The sequence below is a fragment of the Pelophylax lessonae genome, assembly GCF_965119305.1.
Source record: "Pelophylax lessonae genome assembly, chromosome: 11".
In the NCBI taxonomy this organism is placed as follows: Eukaryota; Metazoa; Chordata; class Amphibia; order Anura; family Ranidae; genus Pelophylax; species Pelophylax lessonae.
In genome coordinates, this window is record NC_138778.1 from 38,704,765 (window position 1) to 38,726,790 (window position 22,026).

Sequence of the window (22,026 nt, forward strand, 5' to 3'; positions counted from 1 at the left end):
TGTACTTCCACCAAATGTAGCAACTATTACTCATTGTTCTGAATACACTGCTGAAATGCGGATTTTGATTGGCTGCTACAGTTTACACTTGCTCTTTGCCCCATATTACGACATAAGGGCCTACATGTAAAACAATTCCCTAATCCTTATTCTGTCTGCCCTTTGTTTTCAGTGGATTGTATGTAACACAGTGCTGGGGGGTTAACAAAGTCTGAATCCTGATGCACTGCTGTGAGAATTCCAGCCAGTTCTGCCAAGGACTCGAAGTTTGGCGCTAATCTTATAATCTGGAGCTGACTTGGCAGGACATTCCTGGGGGATAAGGGGCTCTTTTATCACTCTGTATTAGTAGAACTTGCTATTTTTTCTAGTCATACAGTTCTTCAAATGCTCCTAAATATCTTCATTTTGCATATTTTACAATCTGTAAGGAAAATGTCTGACACACGGGCCTTGATTCATCAACCTGCAAAAACACTTGAAGTGTTACTAAACCCAGGAGCCTGCAATCACTATATCTGGTCTCCCACAGTACACAGAACATGGAAATGCAATTATTTTAGTAACTATAAACTGCTAAATACCTTTTCTCATCAGCAGTATATAGCAGTCTTGTGACTACTATCAGTGTCCAGCCAAGCGCTAGTTAAAGCTTGTAGGAGGAGTTTTTATGCTCCTCTGACTGTCCTATGAGGCTGTATGACCCCTGACTTTCTGTCTGGACAGTGCTGATTGGCCCTGTGCTGATCACGTGCACCATTCCCCTAAAAAAAAAAAAAACCTCCAGCAATACACACCAAACTGACCATGTGCAGAGTGCCTCCAAGGCTCTGTAATATCAGGAGGTGGATTGGGGACAGTAAAAGGAGGAAAGGATCAGAGAAGACAGGATCAAACAGCCTTTTTACACAGTGCGCAGGATAAACCCCTTAGGTTCCACAGGGAGTATAATAACCATGTTTTACTACATATACGGACTGATTTTACTCTTAGCAACACTTTAAGGCATGTTTAATGCACTTAGTGCCGGTTCACATTTGTGCGATGCAGGAACGCTGGGAATATACAGCATGTTCCCGCATCGCATCCGCACCCCTGGCAGTTCACACTGCCATATGGGATACGCTGGGGGTGTCAATTAAAAGTTAACGACACCCCCAGATCAGATCGCACAAATGTGAACCGGCATTTAAAGTGAAGTTCCAGCCGTTTCTGTGTTTATTAAAAGTCAGCATCTACAAAAAGTGTAGCTGCTCACTTCTATTAAACACACTCTCACCTGTGCCACGATCCAGCGATGCGGCCGCCCGAAGCCTCCCTCCTCTCCCTCTTGTCTTGGCATCACTAGTGTGGGCACCCAGTTGTTACAGCTTGCGGCTTCACAGCTGGGTGCCTACTGAACATGCACGAGTCGCTCTGCATGTTCTGAATGGCCTGGCAATTTTCTGGGACCCGTGACATGTCCCAGAAGATTGCAGGGAGGGAGGGGAAGAGGAGAACTTCCGCTCGAGCCGCCTAGGAGGCCCGAGCGTAAGTGGGAGTGGGTACCTGTCAAAACTAAGTACCCCCCCCCCCCCCCAAAAAAAATGACATGCCAAATGTGGCATGGCAGGAGTATTTAAAGCGGAAGTCCCACTTTTTGGTGGAACTCTGCTATAAGGCATGCTAAATTGTTGTGTCAAAGACCACTTTAGAACTTTAGAGCATTAAGACTGTCAATCAGGGCCATAGTACATCTCTGGTGGAAAATTGGGCAAAAATATTGCAAAGGCAGAACTTTCAAAGAGAGAGGTTGTAGAACATGGTTGTTCAGATTGCCACTCCAATGGGGGCCCCCATGGCCCCAGCAACCAATGTTGCTTATGTTATGCACCACAAAAAAGGTACATGAATATTTCTAAGGGAACAGTGACTGATCGATGTTGGAAAATCTCTGCATGAAAACAAGGAAGTTTTGATTATCACGTGAAGGTTGACCCTGGTCCAAATACCCCAACTAATGCTGAAATTGAAATTCTTCTTGCAGTCCAGTGATAACTTAATTGGACCGTGGTGGTGTCAAAACCTCTCTGCCCCTGTTTTCCTTAAACACATTCTTATTGGGCATTGAGGGAGCACATTATATTCATTTGGCAATTGAAATGTATGCCATCACTTTATCTCACATTTTTTAAAACACTGGCCAGTGACTGGGTGATTTACCAGTGGTTTCAAATTAGGGATAGACCAATATGTTTTTTTCAGGACCGATACTGGTGGTCACAACTTATCGGTATCGGCCGATATTTTGTACATCCTATGTCAGGGTCCAAGACTAGTCTTCTCCTCCTCCAACCATTATGTAGTGATGCTCATGTAAGGGTAAAATGATGTCAAATAGCATAATTCCGTTTACAAATGTTATTGAATATGCCACTCACATATGTACAAAAGATAGAAGCAATTCCACATTGGCAGATCTGCTGGCAGATCGGTATCTCTCATCCACTTGCCATACGTGATACCTGGGTGATACCGCCCCGTCCGGCACCCACTCGATACCGCTCCGTCTCTCCCGGGGCCGATACAGATATATCGGCAAAAGTGAATATCAGCCCTCCGATAATCAGCTTTGGGGGTGACTTGTATTGACTTTGATTAGAGAAGTCGTTTGCAAGCCCTGCTGAAGTCGCTCTGCACGGGGCAGCTTCAGAGTCGGGCGACTTTGAAGCCGCCCCAGTGTGAACAGAGCCTTAAGCTTTATCACCAGTTCTTGTTTCCACAACAACCCAAAATCTTCAAAATCCAATTGCCACAGGGACAGAAAGTGAGATGAACAGGGGCACAGACAGCAAAACAACCATTACCGGGGTGTTGCCCCCTCCTATACTATCCAAAAAAAGTACAAATAATTATTTTGGTTGGAGTTAGGCCCCTTTCACACGGGCTTTCCGATCAGGTCCAGCTGTCAGTTTTTCAGGCGGACCTGATTGGAAGCTCCATGAAGCCCTATGGAGCAGCGGATGTCAGCGGAGACATCTCAGCTGACACCCGGCGCTATCTGATCAGGTCCTGTCCCTGAAATCCAGACGGATGGAAACCCTATTTTCCATACATCTGGAGGATCGGATCGGATGAAAATGGACAGGCGGTCCGATTTCATCCGACCTCCCCATAGAGGAGAGCGGGGATCTGACAGCTCCGTCTCTGCAAAGTAAGCGGAGACGGACCTCTCATCCGCCTGCTCAGCGGGGATCGGCGGATCGATCCCTGCTGAGCAAAAGGGAGTCCGCGGGGCGGAAAGCCCATGTGAAAGGACCCTTACACTACACATTACAAATTCAACCTAAAGCGTTTGTTACTCCAAAACTTAATATTCCTGATATGTGCCTGCTGTACCATGTACTTGTATGAGAAAGTCTCCTGTTCTCTTTGTATTGCTTCCTTTGTGTGAAATCCCTGGTGTTCCTGCCAGTCCCTCTGCTTTCTTATTAAAAACTGACCACACTAAGCAGGAGAACACAGCGTGGCCAGTTTTCTAGCTATGCTGGGAACTCTTATGCAGCTGGGGGAGGAGAACAGAGGGAATTTGATCACTTATAAAAAAAAAAAGGGAAAAGGGTATTTATAATGTTTTATATCTATACAAAATGTTTTGCCTTTCATTTCAATTTTGAACTGAATGGGTTGTTTTACAAGGTAATCATTTACAACCCTAAGGCCCCTTTCACACTATCCATCCGTCGGACGGATTCCGTTTTTCTCAGCGGGGGATCGAGCCGCCGATCCCCCGCTGAGCAGGAGGATGACAGCTGTGTCTCTGCGCTGTGTGCGCAAACACAGCTGTCAGTTCCCCATGCATCTCTATGGGGGAAATCCTATGGGAACGGACCAACGGTCCGATCCCATCTGCTGGACGGATGGAAAATAGGTTTTCCATCCGTCCAGATTTGACGGATTGGATCGGATGTCAGCAGACATGTCTCCACTGACATCCGATCCCCCATAGAGATGCATGGGGGGACCGTTCAGATCCGCCAAAAAAACGGACAGTCGGATCTGAACGGTCCGCCTGTGTGAAAGGGTCCTAAGGCTCCATTCACACCTGAGCGTATCGTTTTTAGGCATTTTTTTGGGTCTTTTTTCAGGCGTTTTTTCTGGCTTTTTTCAGGTGTTTAGAGGAAGGCGTTGACATCTAACAAAAATGCTTGTAATCAACCAAAAAATAAGCTCATGTACTTTTTTGAGCTTCAGGGGTTTTTCTTCTGAAGACAAAATGCTCATATGTGAACATGGGCCATTGAAATGAATGGGATTTTGCTTGTTGGGCATTTTGAGACTTCAGAGATGACCTTTTTACGAGCTGAAATATGCTCAGGTGTGAACAGGGCCTGAAGAACCTATCTTATTTGTAACTCGGGGACTGGCTGTAATTCAGGCTGTAGTGGTGATGAGCAGTTGTTCAATGTTGCCTTACACCATCATTTAAAGCGGAAGTAAACTTCCATCTTTAAGTTTTACCTATAGGTAAGTCTATATTAACGCTTCCCTATCGGTAGTGTAAATATCTCCTAAACATGCACCGTTTAGGAGATATTTAGGGCTCTTTCACACAGTTTTTTGGCGGATCTGAACGGTCCCCCCATGTATCCCTATGGGGCATCGGATGTCAGCGGAGACATGTCCGCTAACATCCAATCCGATCCACCAAATCTGGACGGATGGAAACCATATTTTCCATCCGTCCAGCGGATCAGATGGGATCAGACCAACGGTCCGTTCCCATCCGATTCCCCCATAGAGATGTATGGGGAACTGACAGCTGTGTCTCCGCACACAGCACAGAGACACAGCTGTCATCCTCCCGCTCAGCGAGGGATCGGCAGATCGATCCCCCGCTGAGATAAACGGAGTCCATCCGACGGACGGGCTGTGTGAAAGAGCCCTTACTGAGCTAGCCTTCAGTTATGTCACTGGCGCATGCCCTGTGAAGGAACGGCCACCTCTCCATAGCAGTGTGCCATGACTGGCAGCTGCTGCGCGCATGCGTGGGAGTGACAACATTTCGGTTCCGGCCAGTCACAGAGCTGCGAACCTGGAAGGGAGACCGGGTAGAGATGGATGCTGCCTTCAGCAATGGCATCGCTGGAACGCTTCGTTTTCAGGTAAGATTAAGATAATGTGCTAGTATGTGATGTATACTAGCACATTATGCCTTTGCCTTGCAGGTAAGAAAAAAAAAAAAAGGGCAGTGGTTTACAACTGCTTTAACAGCATCCCTATATACTGTAAGTGTAGATTTATACATCTTTTAAACTGTACTTCATTTTTTATTTTTTTTTTCCTTATAGGTCCTCTTGGCAAAGCGTAAAAGTGACAGTAAGTTCTATGCTGTGAAGGTTCTGCAGAAGAAGACTATTCTGAAAAAAAAGGAGGTAAGATTTGTTTCCTATGGGCACATTATGCTATGGAATCCCCTATGGGCAGCAATGTGTGGTTGGGCCTCTAAGGTCAGTATTCATTTTTAAGGCTCGGTTCATACATATGTGAATTGGATGCATTTTGAACTGCATCCGATTTGCATGACGTGTGAAATAACATTGATTTCCATTAAAGCTGTTCACATATATGGGGTGCATCTGCAGTGCCAATTTAAAAAGAGTCCTGTGCGTTTTCTGAGCACTGCGGTGGGGTTCAGGTGCAAATTCCAGGCTCATTGAGTTCTATGGGAATGCTTCTGAATCGCACATCTGTTCAGGATTCTGTTCAGGATTTCAGCAGGGATTGATCTTCTACTTCAGGAGTTGACACCCTCTATCTACTATGTATTGGCCAGCACTGAAAACGTTTCTGTGATAAAAATCCACGTTAAAAACGCACCTGAACCACTGAACAATTGCTTTTTTTTATTCGCAGTGAAAACAGCATTCAGTTTGCACTGGACATGTGTGAACCTCGCCTAATGGTGTGCTTTTTTTTTCCCCCCCCAGCAATCTCACATTATGGCTGAAAGGAATGTCCTACTTAAGAACCTGAAACATCCTTTCCTGGTAGGCCTGCATTATTCCTTCCAAACTGCAGAAAAACTTTACTTTGTCCTGGACTACGTCAATGGAGGCGAGGTGAGGCCACAGCAACTTCACACTCAGTACCTACATAGCACACAAATGGTCCTTTTGTGAAAAGACAGGCCCGCTTGGAACTTAGACTCCTCTGCCCTTCTGTCATACTCATCATTGTACATCATATGCATCCAGTTTGTAGATCTGTATAAGTAAATATCAGTTTTTAAAAACCTCATCATTGCAGGTATGTGCCTAGTTGCACACTACAATAGGGTGACCAGACATCCCCCCTTTCCAGGGACAGTCCCGGGATTGAGGACACTGTCCCTGGTCCAAGTCTGTCCCTGGATTCAGGGTTGGATTAGTGTAGACAGGGCATCCCATGCTGCCTAAGAAACAGCCTTGTGGCTCAGATGCAGCGCTCTGTGTATTATGCAGTCCTGTGCCCAGCGCTCTGTGTATTATGTAGTCCTGTACCCAGCGCTCTGTGTATTATGCAGTCCTGTCCCCAGCTGTGTATTATGCAGTCCTGTGCCCAACACTCTGTGTATTATGCAGTCCTGTGCCCAGCACTTTGTGTATTATGCAGTCCTGTGCCCAGCGCTTTGTGTATTATGCAGTCCTGTGCCCAGCTCTCTGTGTATTATGCAGTCCTGTGCCCAGCTCTCTGTGTATTATGCAGTCGTGTGCCCAGCTCTCTGTGTACTATGCAGTCCTGTGCTCAGCGCTCTGTGTATTATACAGTCCTGTGCCCAGCGCTCTGTGTATTATGCAGTCCTGTGCCCAGCACTCTGTGTATTATGCAGTCCTGTGCCCAGCTCTCTGTGTACTATGCAGTCCTGTGCTCAACGCTCTGTGTATTATACAGTCCTGTGCCCAGTTTTCTGTGTATTATGCAGTCCTGTGCTCAGTGCTCTGTGTAATATGCAGTCCTGTGCTGAGTGCTCTGTGTATTATGCAGTCCTGTGCCCAGTGCTCTGTGTATTATGCAGTCCTGTCCCCAGCGCTCTGTGTATTATGCAGTCCTGTGCCCAGCACTCTGCGTATTATGCAGTCCTGTGCTCAGCGCTCTGTGTATTATGCAGTCTTGTGCCCAGCTCTCTGTGTATTATGTAGTCCTGTGCCCAGCGCTCTGTGTATTATGCAGTCCTGTGCCCAGCGCTCTGTGTGTTATGCAGTCCTGTGCCCAGTGCTCTGTGTATTATGCAGTCCTGTGCCCAGCACTCTGTGTATTATGCAGTCCTGTACCCAGAGTTTTGTGTATTATGCAGTCCTGTCCCCAGCGCTCTGTGTATTATGCAGTCCTGTGCCCAGGTCTCTGCGTATTATGCAGTCCTGTGCCCAGCGCTCTGTGTATTATGCAGTCCTGTGCCCAGCTCTCTGTGTATTATGTAGTCCTGTGCCCAGCTCTCTGTGTATTATGTAGTCCTGTGCCCAGCGCTCTGTGTATTATGTAGCCCTGTGCCCAGCACTCTGTGTATTATGCAGTCCTGTGCCCAGCGCTCTGTGTATTATGCAGTCCTGTTCTCAGCGCTCTGTGTATTATGCAGCCCTGTGCCCAGTGCTCTGTGTATTATGCAGTCCTGTGCCCAGCGCTCTGTGTGTTATGCAGTCCTGTGCCCAGCGCTCTGTGTATTATGCAGTCCTGTGCCCAGCTCTCTGTGTATTATGCAGTCCTGTGCCCAGCTCTCTGTGTATTATGCAGTCCTGTGCCCAGCTCTCTGTGTATTATGCAGTCCTGTGCCCAGCACTTTGTGTATTATGCAGTCCTGTGCCCAGCGCTCTGTGTATTATGCAGTCCTGTGCCCAGCGCTCTGTGTATTATGCAGTCGTGTCCCCAGCGCTCTGTTTATTATGCAGTCCTGTGCCCAGCCCTCTATGTATTATCTAGTCCTGTGCCCAGCGCTCTGTGTATTATGCAGTCCTGTGCCCAGCGCTCTGTGTATTATGCAGTCCTGTGCCATTTGTCAATAAAAAAAAAAAAATGTCCCCAGATTTCATTTTAAAAATCTGGTCAGCTTTCATTACAATGCAAAGCAACTCAGCCTGTGCAGTATTGTGTGTTGCAGTAACAAGCAGTAATATACACATTTACTATAATGCATTAGTGAAAATATGTCCCAAATGTTCCCAGTTGCATATTGCATGTGTGATATCGTTCAGTCAACTCTTTGCCATTCTATAGGCCAACTCTGGGCACTTTGCCTGATATGCATTAGATCCTTTTCCATCAAATTTTTCTTGTCAGATATTGTTCAAGGTAGGTCGTCAGGTCTTTCCTTAACCTGCCCCCATTTGCATGGGCTTGGCAAACAGAATGTGATAACCTGTGATGTACATAATCAATTTTGATGTAATCCAGTGTGATTTCAGCCCATTCACAAGAATAGGTGCAAATTGCATCATTCTGTATCGCACAGGAATGCGGAAAGTGTTCCTGTGCTATTCCTGGTGTGAACTGGCACCTAACTAACAGATTCCTCCATCCATGCAAAGAAGATGGATGGTGGAATCCCCCGGCTAGGACAATGTATTCTAACAGTGGAGTGTATTGAGAAAATTTTGGGATAAAATATGGGATAAAATAATACACCACAACTATCCAGAGGACACGAGGCCATACAATGCGACTAGAGGAGAGGCAATTTAACCTAAGGCTACGCAAGGGGTTTTTTACAGTAAGGTCAAAAAGATTGTGGAACTCTCTTCCACAATTGGTGGTAACTGCGGGAAGTATGGCTACTTTTAAAAGACTCTTGGACATACATCTCCAAGATCAAAACATTCAGGGGTATGGGAAATGAATACGTCTACACACACCTACACAGGTTGAACTGGATGGACTATTGTCTTTATTCAACCTTAACTACCATGTAACTATGTAAGTATTAATATGCAAATGTGACCACTTATTTGGCATGTATGAACATATCTTCTCTCAACCAATTGGGTTTGTTTTTAACCATGGATCAAATAAAAATATATCAATTTTAACTGCTCTGTTTCCCATCTATAACCTTGACTGTATATTTCTGGCACCGTTGTAAGCCCATCATCTATCCACCCCCTTCTGGGGTCCCCCGCTGGCGCTCCAGGCACCTCCTCTTTGGCGGATGCCCCCACAGAAAGCCGCTTTCCCTGGGGGCACCCTTGTGTGCTCGCTCCCGAGTCCCGCTGCTGCGTCCATTGACCCGCCCCTGCTCCCATGTCACAGATTTTGATTGACAGGAGCGGAAACCAATGGCTGGATTGGATCGGTGCTCATGTAAGAAATAGGGTTTAAGGCAGGGGTGTCAAACTCAATTTCATTGCGGGCCGCAGCAGCATTATGGTTGCCCTCAAAGGGCCGGTTATATCTGTAGGATTAGATGTCTAGAGCTGCGCATCCCACACCCCCTTACACCCTTACATGAGATGTGAAGAGCTCCCCCACCATCAGAAGTCAAGAGTCACCCACCTTTCCTTACATCATAATTCACCCCCTTACCTTGTGCTGCTGCCAGGAAGAAGATGTGGGTGGATCTGGGAAGAAGTGCAGGGTCTGGAGGAGAACCAGAGGAGGGCTGGAGTCAGCTTCCAGAGTCTGCTGAATGCTGAGACCAAAGGCAAGGTGGTGTTGCGGCTGCACAGAGAGGTGCAAGGTTTGTAGGAGGAGTTCTGCCCTCCTCTCTACTGTGGACTTTTGAGAATGAGGGGAGGTGGGGCAAAGATGAGTCTTTCTGCCACTGCACAGAGGAGTGCAGGATCTTGCAAAGGAGTTCTGTCCTCTCTGCTGCCGGCTACAGAGAAAAGGTAGGGGCAGAGACAAGGGGGGGGGGAGCAGCTACAGGAGAGGTGCGAGGGCCACATAAAATGGCCTGGGGGGCCGCATTCGGCCCGCAGGCCTTGTGTTTGACACCTGTGGTTTAAGGGGTTGGCGGGGAGTTGAATAGAATGCATTATGGTAAAAAAAAAAAACGTAATGCTTTAGAACCAGTTTAGAGCGAAACTAATGTCCTGCTGTAAAAAACTGCAATCAGGCAGTCTTTTATTGTAGGTGAGACCTGCACTGTCTCTTCTCCAATAAAATGCCCCTATCTGCCTGCTTGCCACCTCCTCCGGCACTGTACACTGAGCTGCGCATGCGCAGGAGTGAGATTGCCCCCCCCCGATGGCCATTGAAGAGGCCTTAAGACTGGCACTCAGAAGAAGATGGCGGCGCCCATACAGGACCATTGGACAGGTAAGTATAGAGACTTTAGTGCCTGTATTCGGCCGTTTTGATTGGCTGGCATTGGATGACATCACTCGTGCAATCATTCCAGCACACTATGTAATCATACCTGCCCATGCGCAGCCCCATGTATATTCTATAGGGGCATGCAAAAAGGCAAGTAAAGGCCCGTACACACGATAAGAAAATCAGAAGTAAAATTTTGCCAATTTTCGGATCGTTAGTATAATGTTTTCAACAGCCGACTATGACATTTCGGACAACAAGAGCAGAATGTGCAGGCTATAAAATTTTCATTGTACGTTAACACAATGTCCGATTTCTAGAAGAGCAAGACTAGGCATGCTCGGAAAAGAAAGAATACATAGAAAACAAATCAACACATTACATCACTTCTGAAGTTGAATTCTGTCATAGAAGAATTTTTGTATGTTGAGTAACCTCTTCACTTTCCATATGAGACTAGCATGCAACAAAAAATGGACGAAAATTGCTACAAAAATCTGTGTACGTGTGTACGGGGCTTTAAGCCCCGTACACACGCAACGATTATCGGCCGACCGATCGTCCGTCTTTTGTCCAGAGTTGTGTTTTGTTGGTTGGAATGTGCCTAGACTGCACACGAATTTTCTCGCCCAACTAAATTCTACTTCAGAAGTGATGTCATGGGTTGGTTTTCTTTCTTTGTGTTCTTTCTTCTCTGAGCATGCCCAGACTTGCTCATCAGATTTTCCCTGTCGAAATCTGTACTGACTGCACGAAAATCTGCCGTTGTGTTGACGGCCAACAAAAATTTTATAGTCTGCACACCAGCTTTTTTTCAGCTGAAAAGTCGGAGTTGGTTGTCAGAAGCATCATACTAACAAGCCCAAAATCGGCAGATCGGTCGTCGGACGAAAATTCCCTGCCAATTTTCGACGCGCGTGTACAGGGCTTTTTGGCTCGTTTCCACTGAGCTTTCTGGTACGGTTCGGTTCGGTACGGTATGCTATTTATGCCGTTTCCATTATGAATGGTACCCTAATTCCGAACCGTACCGTACCACGTTTTGGTACCCTTTCGTTGGGGTACCAAGCACATTAGTACCGTATCAACAGGGTGGAGCTACACTCTGCAGAACTTTGATTGGTTGACAGAGAATCGTCTATCACAGCTTTCCTGCTACACCACGCCAATAAAAGGGTACTATTGGCAGTGGAAACGCAATGTGTACCGTTTCGAACCGTACTGAACCGAACCATACCGTACCACTCAGTGGAAACGAGGCATTAGTCTAGTTTTTTGCAGAAGAGACATTACATGTTTCCTCTGCAATAAAAAGCATGCCTGTTCTCAATTTTTATTTTTGTTTGCATTCAGTTCCACTTTAATCTAGCCACCAGGTCTAAGAACCAGTAAGCTGCAATATATGGCATTCTTGTTCCTAGGTTCAGATACCGTCACTGGCTATGGCCAGGCGAAAAAGAGGCTTATTGTCACCATACAATAGCCCTATACAGACAGAGATCTCTCTATATGGAATTCTTTAGAACGCTGAGAATTTCGTCTGTAGCTCTCAATGACACTCAGAAGGAATGCTTCAGCCTAGGTAAGCAGATCTCAGAGGCCACATACAGGTCATGTAGAAAGGACGCTTTTCTTCTACAATTCAATTGCAGTTCTATATTCCCGATCGGTAAAGACGCAGTGACACCACGGTGTTCTATCCCTGAGACCTGATCCTCTGTACAGAGAACATTATGTCTGGTGTGCTTTGTGCTGTGTCATCAGCCTCTTCCCCACATGTACACGGTAGTCATTTGACTGTTTATAAACAAGGTGGATGCCGACTAAGATCGCGAATATTAATCTGCGTGTTCAGCAACTTGTCAAAGCCTGATAAATGTTATGAGAATTGAATTCCGCTTATCGTGTACTTGTGTGATCTCTCTGTGGCAGAGATGAATAGTACAGTATAGGGGTTGGCAGTGGTTTGGGCTGTCAAATTGGTAGGACCACTTTAAAGCTGCACTCTGGGATAAGCAAATATTGCCTAAGTACAAGAGCCATGTGTATTCTTACTGGAATCTTGGTGTGCTTTGTGTGCTTTTTCCAATTTTTGCAGTAATCCAGTGTGTAATAAAGACCGCTCACTGCTGCTCTCTCTCCTTGTGCAGGGTGACTGGTCTGGTCTCCGCCCCCTCCTGTAGCTTTCAGTAGACAGAGCCTTCTGGGCCCCTCCCATAGCTCTGCTCAGGCTTTGTGATGGTGTCACTGCCAGTGCTGGGACAAGGTCACCCAGCGCCCAGGGCAAAAATGCCAAACTGTGCCCCCCCTTCCCTTAGGGTAAGGGTGTTAGTACCCCCATCCTTGCAATAAACCATTGCGCCCAGGGCACTTTTGTATGGTAATAGTGTTATGTAATGGTATCAGCCAAATGATCAGACCAGTGGTGATGTACAATTTCTACTTTACTTAACAATGTAGAACATAGATTACACAGGAGATCATGTGGACAGGGATTTGCAGTACAAAACAGCAATAGGAGGAAGGGAGAAACAGGCATAACACACATGAAAACAATTCTATTGCAGTTCTACTAATGGCCACTAGATGACAGCAGAGTGCTCTGAGCTCATTTTACTGATAGGATAAAGAGCAGAAGATTCTCACGTGTTCCATAGATTAATCGTTCATTCAGCAGACTGTGAGCTGAGGGGATTTCCTGCTGGCACAGACTTCACACTGGCACTGCTGATGCTGACTTCGGTCAGGAGGCTCTGGGAGCCGTAGATAGAACCAACCCACTGCTTGGACAACTTCTCCACATGGACTGTAACAGAGTCCTCTCCAGTGACTGGGGCTTGGATAGATGCTGTGTGCTCTTGTGCTCACTGCTGGTGGCCCACACACCAGACTGATCGAATGAGGACCCAGCACCTGGGGACAGCTCACTTTCCCAGTGACTGCTGTCCATTCAGGCAGGATCTCTCTGTGAGCACAGGAAGCTGGGCGGAGCTGGCATTTATACTCCCTGGGCGTGTCCTGGAACTCAGGGGATGCTGGGAGCGAAAATCTAAAAAGTTAGATACCAGTAATGGCAGCGATCTAGACTTATAGCTGAACTGAGATACAGGGGTGGGCATTGTGACACTAAGGGGTTTATTTACTAAAGATAGAGCGGGCAAAATTAGTCAAAATTATGGAGAGAGAGACCAATCAGCTTCCAGGTTTTATTGCTAAAGCTCATTTAAACAAGCTGAGGTTAGAAGCTGATTGGTTTCTCTGCAGAATTGTGAATAATTTTGCCCTCTCTAGCTTTAGTAAATAAACCCCTATCTGACCCTTATGACATTTTGTGGGAACCAATGACACAAATATAGTGATCAGTGCTAAATGTACTCCCTGTACTAATGACACTGGCTGGGAAGGGGTTAAACATCTAGGGCGAGCAAAGGGTTAAATGTGTGCCTGACCAGTTTTGTTGTGTTTACTATGTACTAGGGGATGCGGTGGATTTTCTTTCCCTGCAAAATCCATCACATCCCTGCTGACCGAACAGAGCTCTGCGTTGTTACATAGGCAGAGCTCTGTTCTGTGTCTCTCCTCGCTGATCAGTAGGTGCCGGCAGACATTTATTGGCCGGCACTGCTTGTGCGGTGTCTAATCACAGCACAGCCGCATGGGCGGCGGCCCACGCGCCCCCTACCCAGAAGTGCCGCCACAGGAGAGCCGATCTAAGTTATGCTATGGGCAAGCGGTTTAAGTAGTTGTAAACCTCAGACGTAAAATATTAATAAAGCATATCCCTCTATACCAGTGTTTCTCAACCAGGGTTCTTCCAGAGGTTGCTAGGGGTTCCTTGAGCAATGGGCAATGTTTGCCTCTCAGATAAGTTCCCCTGACACTATTCATCTTTTTAGCTGTCTGGAAGAAGGTAATTCTTCCCAGTGTCCCCAAGGGTAAGGAACATTCATCCCACTGACCATCACACTAATGTATCATGAGTTGTAGATATAGTCATTTTTAGCAGGGGTTCCCTGAGACCTGAAATTTATTTCAAGGGTTCCTCTGTGTTGAAAAGGTTGAGAAAGGCTGCTCTATAGTGTGTACTTGTCTCAATCCAGAGCACTAAGTGTCATTTCTGTCTGCTGCCTCATTCCTCTGCTATCAGCATGAATCACTGCTTTTAAGTTTTTCTGAAATACAAGAGAAAAAATGTGACAGGGGAGGGAGCTCCAACACACAGCCTGTGATTGGCAGACTCAGCTCTGTTCCTGTGTGCTGTGTGAAGGGGGTGTGTCCCTTCCATCCAATCAGCTCTCACAGAGCTGTACAACTTCAGCTCTCTGCTCCCTGCTTTCTGAAATCTCAGACAAGCTGGATATATTCTGCATTTTAAACAACTGTAGAGTAGAGAAAAGAAGATAAACAGGTACAACTTATGTAGGAGGATTTGTTTAATCTCTGTGTATCACCTGAGGCCGGTCACTTCACTGGATATATGTAAGGGTTTACAACCACTTTAACTAATAATTTCATTTTTTTGTCAGTTCTTTTACTTTACCTCTAAGTTATGTATATCACCAACATTGACTTGGTGTTTATTCTCTCTTTATAGCTTTTCTTCCACTTACAAAGAGAGCGCTCCTTCCTGGAACCTCGGGCCCGCTTTTATTCGGCAGAGGTGGCTAGTGCTATTGGCTACTTGCACTCTCAAAATATCATTTACAGGTAAGAGAATATTTTATGCGATCATAAGTATTTCCATAAATCCTTGTTCATACTAAAGTTATAAAATGTTTTAATTAAAGCTGTACTCCAGACAAACAGGAAAATGCACAGATAAAATACATGTATGGTAGCTGTGTAAACTGTAAACTGCTAAAAAAAATTAAAGGAAGACTTTAAAAACACATCAGATCTCGATTGGGAAAAATCTCATGCTGGATATCTATATTGATATGGACTGGGTAATGTGTTAGGAAGGAAAGGATGCCACATCGTTTGATGGGCTGAATTCAAAGACACCCCAAAAATCAAAGTGAAAATATTATGTAGCAGGCTAGCCCATTTTGCTGAAATTTTATTACAGCAACTCAAAATGGTACTCAGTAGTTTGTATGGCCCACACTGGTTGTATGCATCCCTGACAACGTCAGGGCACGCTCCTAATGAGACAATGGATGGTATCCTGGGGTATTTCCTCCCAGATCTGGACCAGGGAATCACTGAGCTCCTGAACAGACTGAGGTGCAACCTGGTGGCGTCGGATGGACCGAAACATAATGTCCCAGAGGTGTTCTAATGTATTTAGGTCAGACAAGCGTGGGGGCCATTCATTGGTATCGATTCCTTCATTCTCCAGGAACTGGCTGCATACTCTCGCTACATGAGGCCGGGCATTGTTGTGCACCAGGAGGAACCCAGGAACCACTGCACCAGGGTAGGGTCTGACAATTAGTCCAAGGAATTCATCCCGATACCTAATGGCAGTCAGGGTGCCATTGTCTAGCCTGCAGAGGTCTGTGCATCCCTCTATGGATATGCCTCCCCAGACCTTCATTGACCCACCACCAAACCGATAATGCTGAAAGTTGTTAGGCAGCATAATGATCTCCACGGCTTCTCCAGACCCTTTCATGTCTGTCACATGTGCTCAGGGTAAACCTGCTCTCATCTGTGAAAAGCACAGGGTGTCAGTGGTGGACCTGCCAATTTTGGTGTTCAATGGCAAATGCCAATTGAGCACCATGGTGCTGGACAGTGAGCACAGGGCCCACTAGAGGAGGTTGGGCCCTCAGGGCACCCTCATGAAGTCTGTTTCTGATTGTGTGGTCAGAGACATTCACACCAGTGGCCTGCTGGAGGTCATTTTGTAGGGCTCTGGCAGTATTCATCCTATTCCTCCTTGCACAAAGGAGCAGATACCAGTCCTAATGATGGGTTAATGACCTTCTATAGCCCTGTCTAGATCTCCTAGATTAACTGCCTGTCTCCTGGAATCTCCTCCATGCTCTTGAGACTGTGCTGGGAGACACAGCAAATCTTCTGGCAATGGCACATATTGATGTGCCACCCTGGAGGAGTTGGACTGCCTGTGCAACCTCTATAGGGTCCAGGTATCGCCTCACGCTACCAGTAGTGACACTGACCCTAGCCAAATGCACTGTCACTGTACTAATAACACTGGCTGGGAAGGGGTTAACATCAGGGGTGATCAAAGGGTTACCTGTGTGCTTGTGTTTTATTACAGTGTGGGAGGTGCTTTTATTAGGGGAAGACAGTAATACATGTCCCTGATTTGCAGAGACAGATTTGATCTATGCCTCCCCTCCCTTGTTTACATGGGAAATTTGTTGTCCCCTCAAAATAACTCAACAAAACTGGCAACTGGCAACAAAAGTGAGTACACCCCTAAGTCAAAATGTCCAAATTAGGCCCAATTTGACATTTTCCCTCCCCGATGTCATGTGACTCATTAGTGTTACAAGGTCCCAGGTGTGACTGGGGAGCAGGAGTGTTAAATTTGGTGTTATCGCTCTCACTCTCACATACTGGTCACAGGAAGTTCAACATGGCACATCATGGCAAAGAACTCTCTGAGGATCTGAAAAAAAGAATTGTTGCTCCACATAAATATGGCCTAGGCTATAAGAGAAGACCCTGAAACTGGCACGGTGGCCAAGACCATACAGCGGTTTAACAGGACAGGTTCCACTCAGAACAGCCCTCGCCATGGTCGACCAAAGAAGTTGAGTGCACGTGCTCAGCGTTATATCCAGAGGTTGTCTTTAGGAAATAGACGTATGAGTGCTGCCAGCATTGCTACAGAGGTTGAAAGGGGTGGGGGGTCAGCCTGTCAGTGCTCAGACCATACGCCGCACACTGCATCAAATTGGTCTGCATGGCTGTCGTCCCAAAAGGAAGCCTTTTCTAAAGATGATGCACAAGAAAGCCCGCAAACAGTTTGTTGAAGACAAGCAGACTAAGGACATGGTTTACTGGAACCATGTCCTGTGGTCTGATGAGCATGACCAAGATAAACTTATTTGGTTCGGATGGTGTCAAGCATGTGTGGCGGCAACCAGGTGAGGAGTACAAAGACAAGTGTGTCTTGCCTACAGTCAAGCATGGTGGTGGGAGTGTCATGGTCTGGGGCTGCATGAGTGCTACCGGGACTGGGGAGCTACAGTTCATTGAGGGAACCATGAATGCCAACATGTACTGTGACATACTGAAGCAGAGCATGATCCCCTCCCTTCAGAGACTGGGCCACAGGCCAGTATTCCAACATGATAATGACCCCAAACACACCTCCAAGGTGACCATTGCCTCGCTAAAGAAGCTGAGGGTAAAGGTGATGGACTGGCCAAGCATGTCTCCAGACCTAAACCCTATTGAACATCTGTGGGTCATCCTCAAATGGAAGGTGGAGGAGCGCAAGGTCTCTAACATCCACCAGCTCCGTGATGTCATCATGGAGGAGTGGAAGAGGACTCCAGTGGCAACCTGTGAAGCTCTGGTGAACTCCATGCCCAAGAGGGTTAAGGCATTAGTTTTCTTTTTTCTTTTTAGGCTTTTTTTCCTTTAGTGTGAGCCAGAGTTTGGCTTCAATTTGTTAGTGTATTTAAATATGCTAGTCCATCTAACACTCCTCTCCCCTCAGACTGAAAATGCTGATGTCCAAAGGTGCCCCCTGTGCTCTTTCATCCAGAGTTGGGGCACTCCAATATAGGAGGTGTGTTACTGGCCAGATCACTAGGTGAAAACAGAGGGGGAAAAGCCTAAAAAGGAAAAGGAATGCAGCCGCCACATCTGCTGATTGGTAATATGCAATATATTACATTTTTGGCTTTGGGTTTAATACCGGTAGCCAAAAAAGTCCCTTCTATTGCTCTCAACTTTCTCCAAATCTTAAAATGTATTTTTTATGTTGCTGTGATCTGACTTTCTGTTAGACTGGGTGCCTACTTACTGTACGTTCTCCATGGTCCCTCTATATGGAGGAATATAGCCACCTACTCAATCTCACTCTCAAGATGGACTAGGGACCCTGAACTATGGAATTTATAGTGTGCATTGAGCAATGACCACAAATTATGCACACTGCTTGTTTCAAACAAACTGAAGTGAGGGGGAAAAGCAGAGGTTGGTAGCTCAAGGAGGATGTTACAAGGAGGCAGAAAAACACAATAAAAAAATAATTTAATAAAAAACAGAATGCAGGGGGATTGAGTAATGGACGTGTATTGATTATTGTTGGAAAATACAGATATCGTTTTGTGCCTCTTTAACCTCCTATGGACCGCCCAATGTAGATATACTGTGGCAAGGCGGCCCTCCTGCGCAAAATTATGTACCTGTACATGATTTCGTACACAGGGTCTGGGGCGCGCACGGCCGGCGACTCGCTCCCGCTGTGATTGGACACGCTAAACGTTCTCAGTAGAGGCAGATTTGTCCACCGCAATGTCGCAGTCCCGCTAAAAATCACTGATCGCAGCCATTACTAGTAAAAAAATAAACAAATAAAAATGTAATAAATCTATCCCGAAGTTTGAAGACGCTATAACTTTTGCGCAAACCAATCCATATACGCTTATTGGGATATTTTTATTTTATTTTGTTACCAAAGACCTATAGCAGAATACATATTGGCCAAAACTAATGAAGACATTTTTGATTTTTTAAATATTTTTATTGGATATATTTTATAGCATAAAGTAAAAAATATTGTGGTTTTTTTTCAAAATCGTCTGCCTTTTTTTGTTTCTAGCGCAATTAATAAAAAACGCACAGGTGATCAAATACCACCAAAAGAAAGCTCTATTTCTGGGAAAAAAAAGGCACACATTTTCATTCGCTATTGTCACACAATGGGCGGGCTTGGGGCGCACTGCTCTGCGCCCCGGGTTCACCCTTTCCTGAAGCCTTTTAGAGCCTCTGGCTCTAATTAGGTGAATAAAAAAAAAGCCCATTGAACTCAATGCATCCGGCGCCCCGCATGTAGATTAGGGGGCCGGACGCATGGATAGGGGGGCGGCGTCCCTGCGCCCCCAACACACCGGCCGCCACTGAGTGAAACTGATTCTGGTGCTATCTGTTTCTGTATTAGAATAGAGTTTGATTTTAAAGTAGAACTACAGGGAACTAAAGGGTAAGCCCTGGTTCACACCAGTGCGGCTTTAAAATCTCCCTACTTTAGTGTGATTTCAAAGCCGCGGATCAGTGCAATTTGCACCCCCAATTTCATTGCGACTTCGTTCAACAGAAGTCTATGCAAGTCGCAATGACTAATACCACCAGTTAAAGTAACGCAGTGCCATATTGCAAAAAATGGCCTGGTCATGGGGGGGGGGGGGGGTTAAACCTTCCGTTTATTGTGACTTCGTTCAACAGAAGTCTATGCAAGTCGCAATGAAATCGGGGAAAATGTAGTGCAGGAAACTTTTTCAAGGTCCCTGCGACGTGAATCATGGCAATTTAAATGCTTCCATTGCCTGCAGTGGGGTTTTGACATGCGATTTGGAACTGTAAAATCGCACGACATATCGCACTGGTGTGAACTGGGTTATAACCCCTGTCACATTTTTATTTATTTTTTTGCCATCTGTGTCCCACAGGGGAGATTTCTCTTCACTTCCTGTCCCATAGCCAAAGAAGGATGTGAGTGGAAATCACTGCAAATCAGGAGAATTTTCTGGGACCCCCAGGTCACCAGAATTAGTGTCCCCATTGGAAGATTTCCCCTCTATTACTTTCCTAGGGACAACCCAAAATTTGGGATCTTCTTTTACTTTCGATGATACAGTAACGGTAAACAGGACAAATAGAAAGGGTGACACAGATGGCAATAAAACACTGAGGCGTACCAATCCCTCTCCACTCTATCCAAAACTAAAAAAAAAAAAAGTTTTGCCTTTAGTTATACTTTAAAGCAGAGTTCCACCTAAAAAACAAAAAAAAATACATAGAAATACCCCCGGGACAGTTAGGGCTAGTGCATTCCACAATGGATAGCCTCTGAACTGTCCCAGGTTGCACTTACCTGCAAGAAGAAATACTTACCTTGAAAATTTCTTCTCCAGCGCTGCCATCTCAGGTGTGGGCAGCTTGAAGCCAGCGCGATCCTCTTCTGTGTCCTCTTCCGTCCTCTTTCGGTCCCACGATGCACTGCGCTGGCCCCGCCGTCACTTCCGGTGTTCCGTGAAAAAACCATACCCGTGAGAAAACCATACCCTCGTCACTTCCGGAGGGTATGGATTTCTCACGGTAGTTTAACTTGCGGCGGTTACATTATAACAGCTCCACTGCAACATAAATCATCTCCGCTCCTTCCCCTGTCACTTCCCTGATCTCGGTTAATAAATATAAAAGCGGATCACGGAGCACAGATCGCCGTCACTTACATTTTATACACCCGCCGCCGCTTTTATATTTATTAGGGGAGATCAGGGAAGTGACAGGGAGAGGAGAAGAGATGATTGATGTTGCAGCAGAACTGTTTTAATTTTACCGCCGCAAGTATTAGTGCCGTTAACATATCATACCCTCCGAGCATGCGCACTTGTGAACTTCTTTCTTCTTCAATTACGTCTCCGGGGCTCTGAGCATGCGCTCTGCTGCGCTGCTCTGCTGTTTCAGACCGGAAGTGACGAGGGGTATGGTTTCTTCACGGGGTATGGTTTTTTAACGTTACAGTGTCTGCAGTGTCATCCCTGCACAGCTTCTGTGCATGCCCAGAAGCTGTTTAGCAAGGTATGACGGCGCCTACACCGGAACTGACGTCGGGGCCGGTGCAGGCGCATTGATTCCTGGGAGCGATGACGTTCAGCTCCCAGGAATCATTGCAAAGCCAGGAAGTGACGAATCGCCATGGCCGCCGAGGGGAGGAAGAAGGAAGTAAGGTGAGTATATTATCTTCTAAAGAAGGTAAGTAAAAAAAAAATAAAAATTGCGATTATCCATTTGTTTTTCAGGTGACCCGGACCAAGAAGATGGAACGAACTTTAATTTTCGGGTGGAACTCCGCTTTTAGACCTAGTGATTGGGAGGAAGCAAGAATAGGATGTTGAGCCTTAAAGCAGTAGTAAACATTGGGAGTAAAAAAAAAAAAAAATCCCTGCAAGGTAAAGGCATAATGTGTTAGTATGCATTGCATACTAGCACATTATGAAAGACTTACCTTGAAACGAAGACCTCCAGCGGTGCGCTGTCACAGCTGCAGAGGCTTCCATTCTTCACCCGGTCTTCCAGGTTCACTTGAATGGTCGAGCCGCAATGACGTCACTCTGCATGCGCATGGGAGTCACGGCCTCAACACAGAGCTCTAAAGGAACAGCACGAGTAAGCCGTGCCTTCGGAGTGCATGCGTCGGTGATGTCCCCCGCTGCGGCTCACTGGAATATCGATGCACGTTTAGGAAATATTCATTTAACCTACAGGTAAGCTTTAATATAAGCTAACCTGTAGATAAAAATAAAAATGTCAAGTTTACTACCACTTTCAGCTAAAGTTCAGGCTCTTTTCTACTTTGGGTGCCTCCTGTAGCAAGCCAGGGGCTAAGAAGACATCTCTGCATGTGCTCTCCTGCTGGGTCCTGAACTGGGCTGTGTGCGTCTATAGACATACACAGCAACGATATGACACTCCTCCACCACTCTCTTCTCACAAGAGTTACACTGGCAGGAGCTTATGGCTCCGGTGCCCGCAGTGTAAAAGCAGGCAGTCAGGAGCCGAGATAGCTCTGAAGCAGTGACAGGAGCCAGGTACGTGTTTAGGGACAGG

The 22,026-nt window shown here is 46.1% G+C and overlaps 1 protein-coding gene across 2 annotated transcripts in view; it reads left to right on the forward strand.

Annotated features, from left to right (window-relative positions):
• The window catches only part of SGK2 (serum/glucocorticoid regulated kinase 2), an 87,489-nt gene that overhangs the window by 36,188 nt on the left and 29,275 nt on the right, over positions 1-22,026 (forward strand). For both annotated transcript variants that reach the window (XM_082272326.1, XM_082272325.1), the window contains exons 4-6: positions 5,331-5,414; positions 5,970-6,101; positions 14,858-14,970. In XM_082272326.1, the coding sequence (XP_082128452.1) occupies positions 5,331-5,414; positions 5,970-6,101; positions 14,858-14,970 (329 nt within the window). The remainder of the gene's footprint in view (positions 1-5,330; positions 5,415-5,969; positions 6,102-14,857; positions 14,971-22,026) is intronic.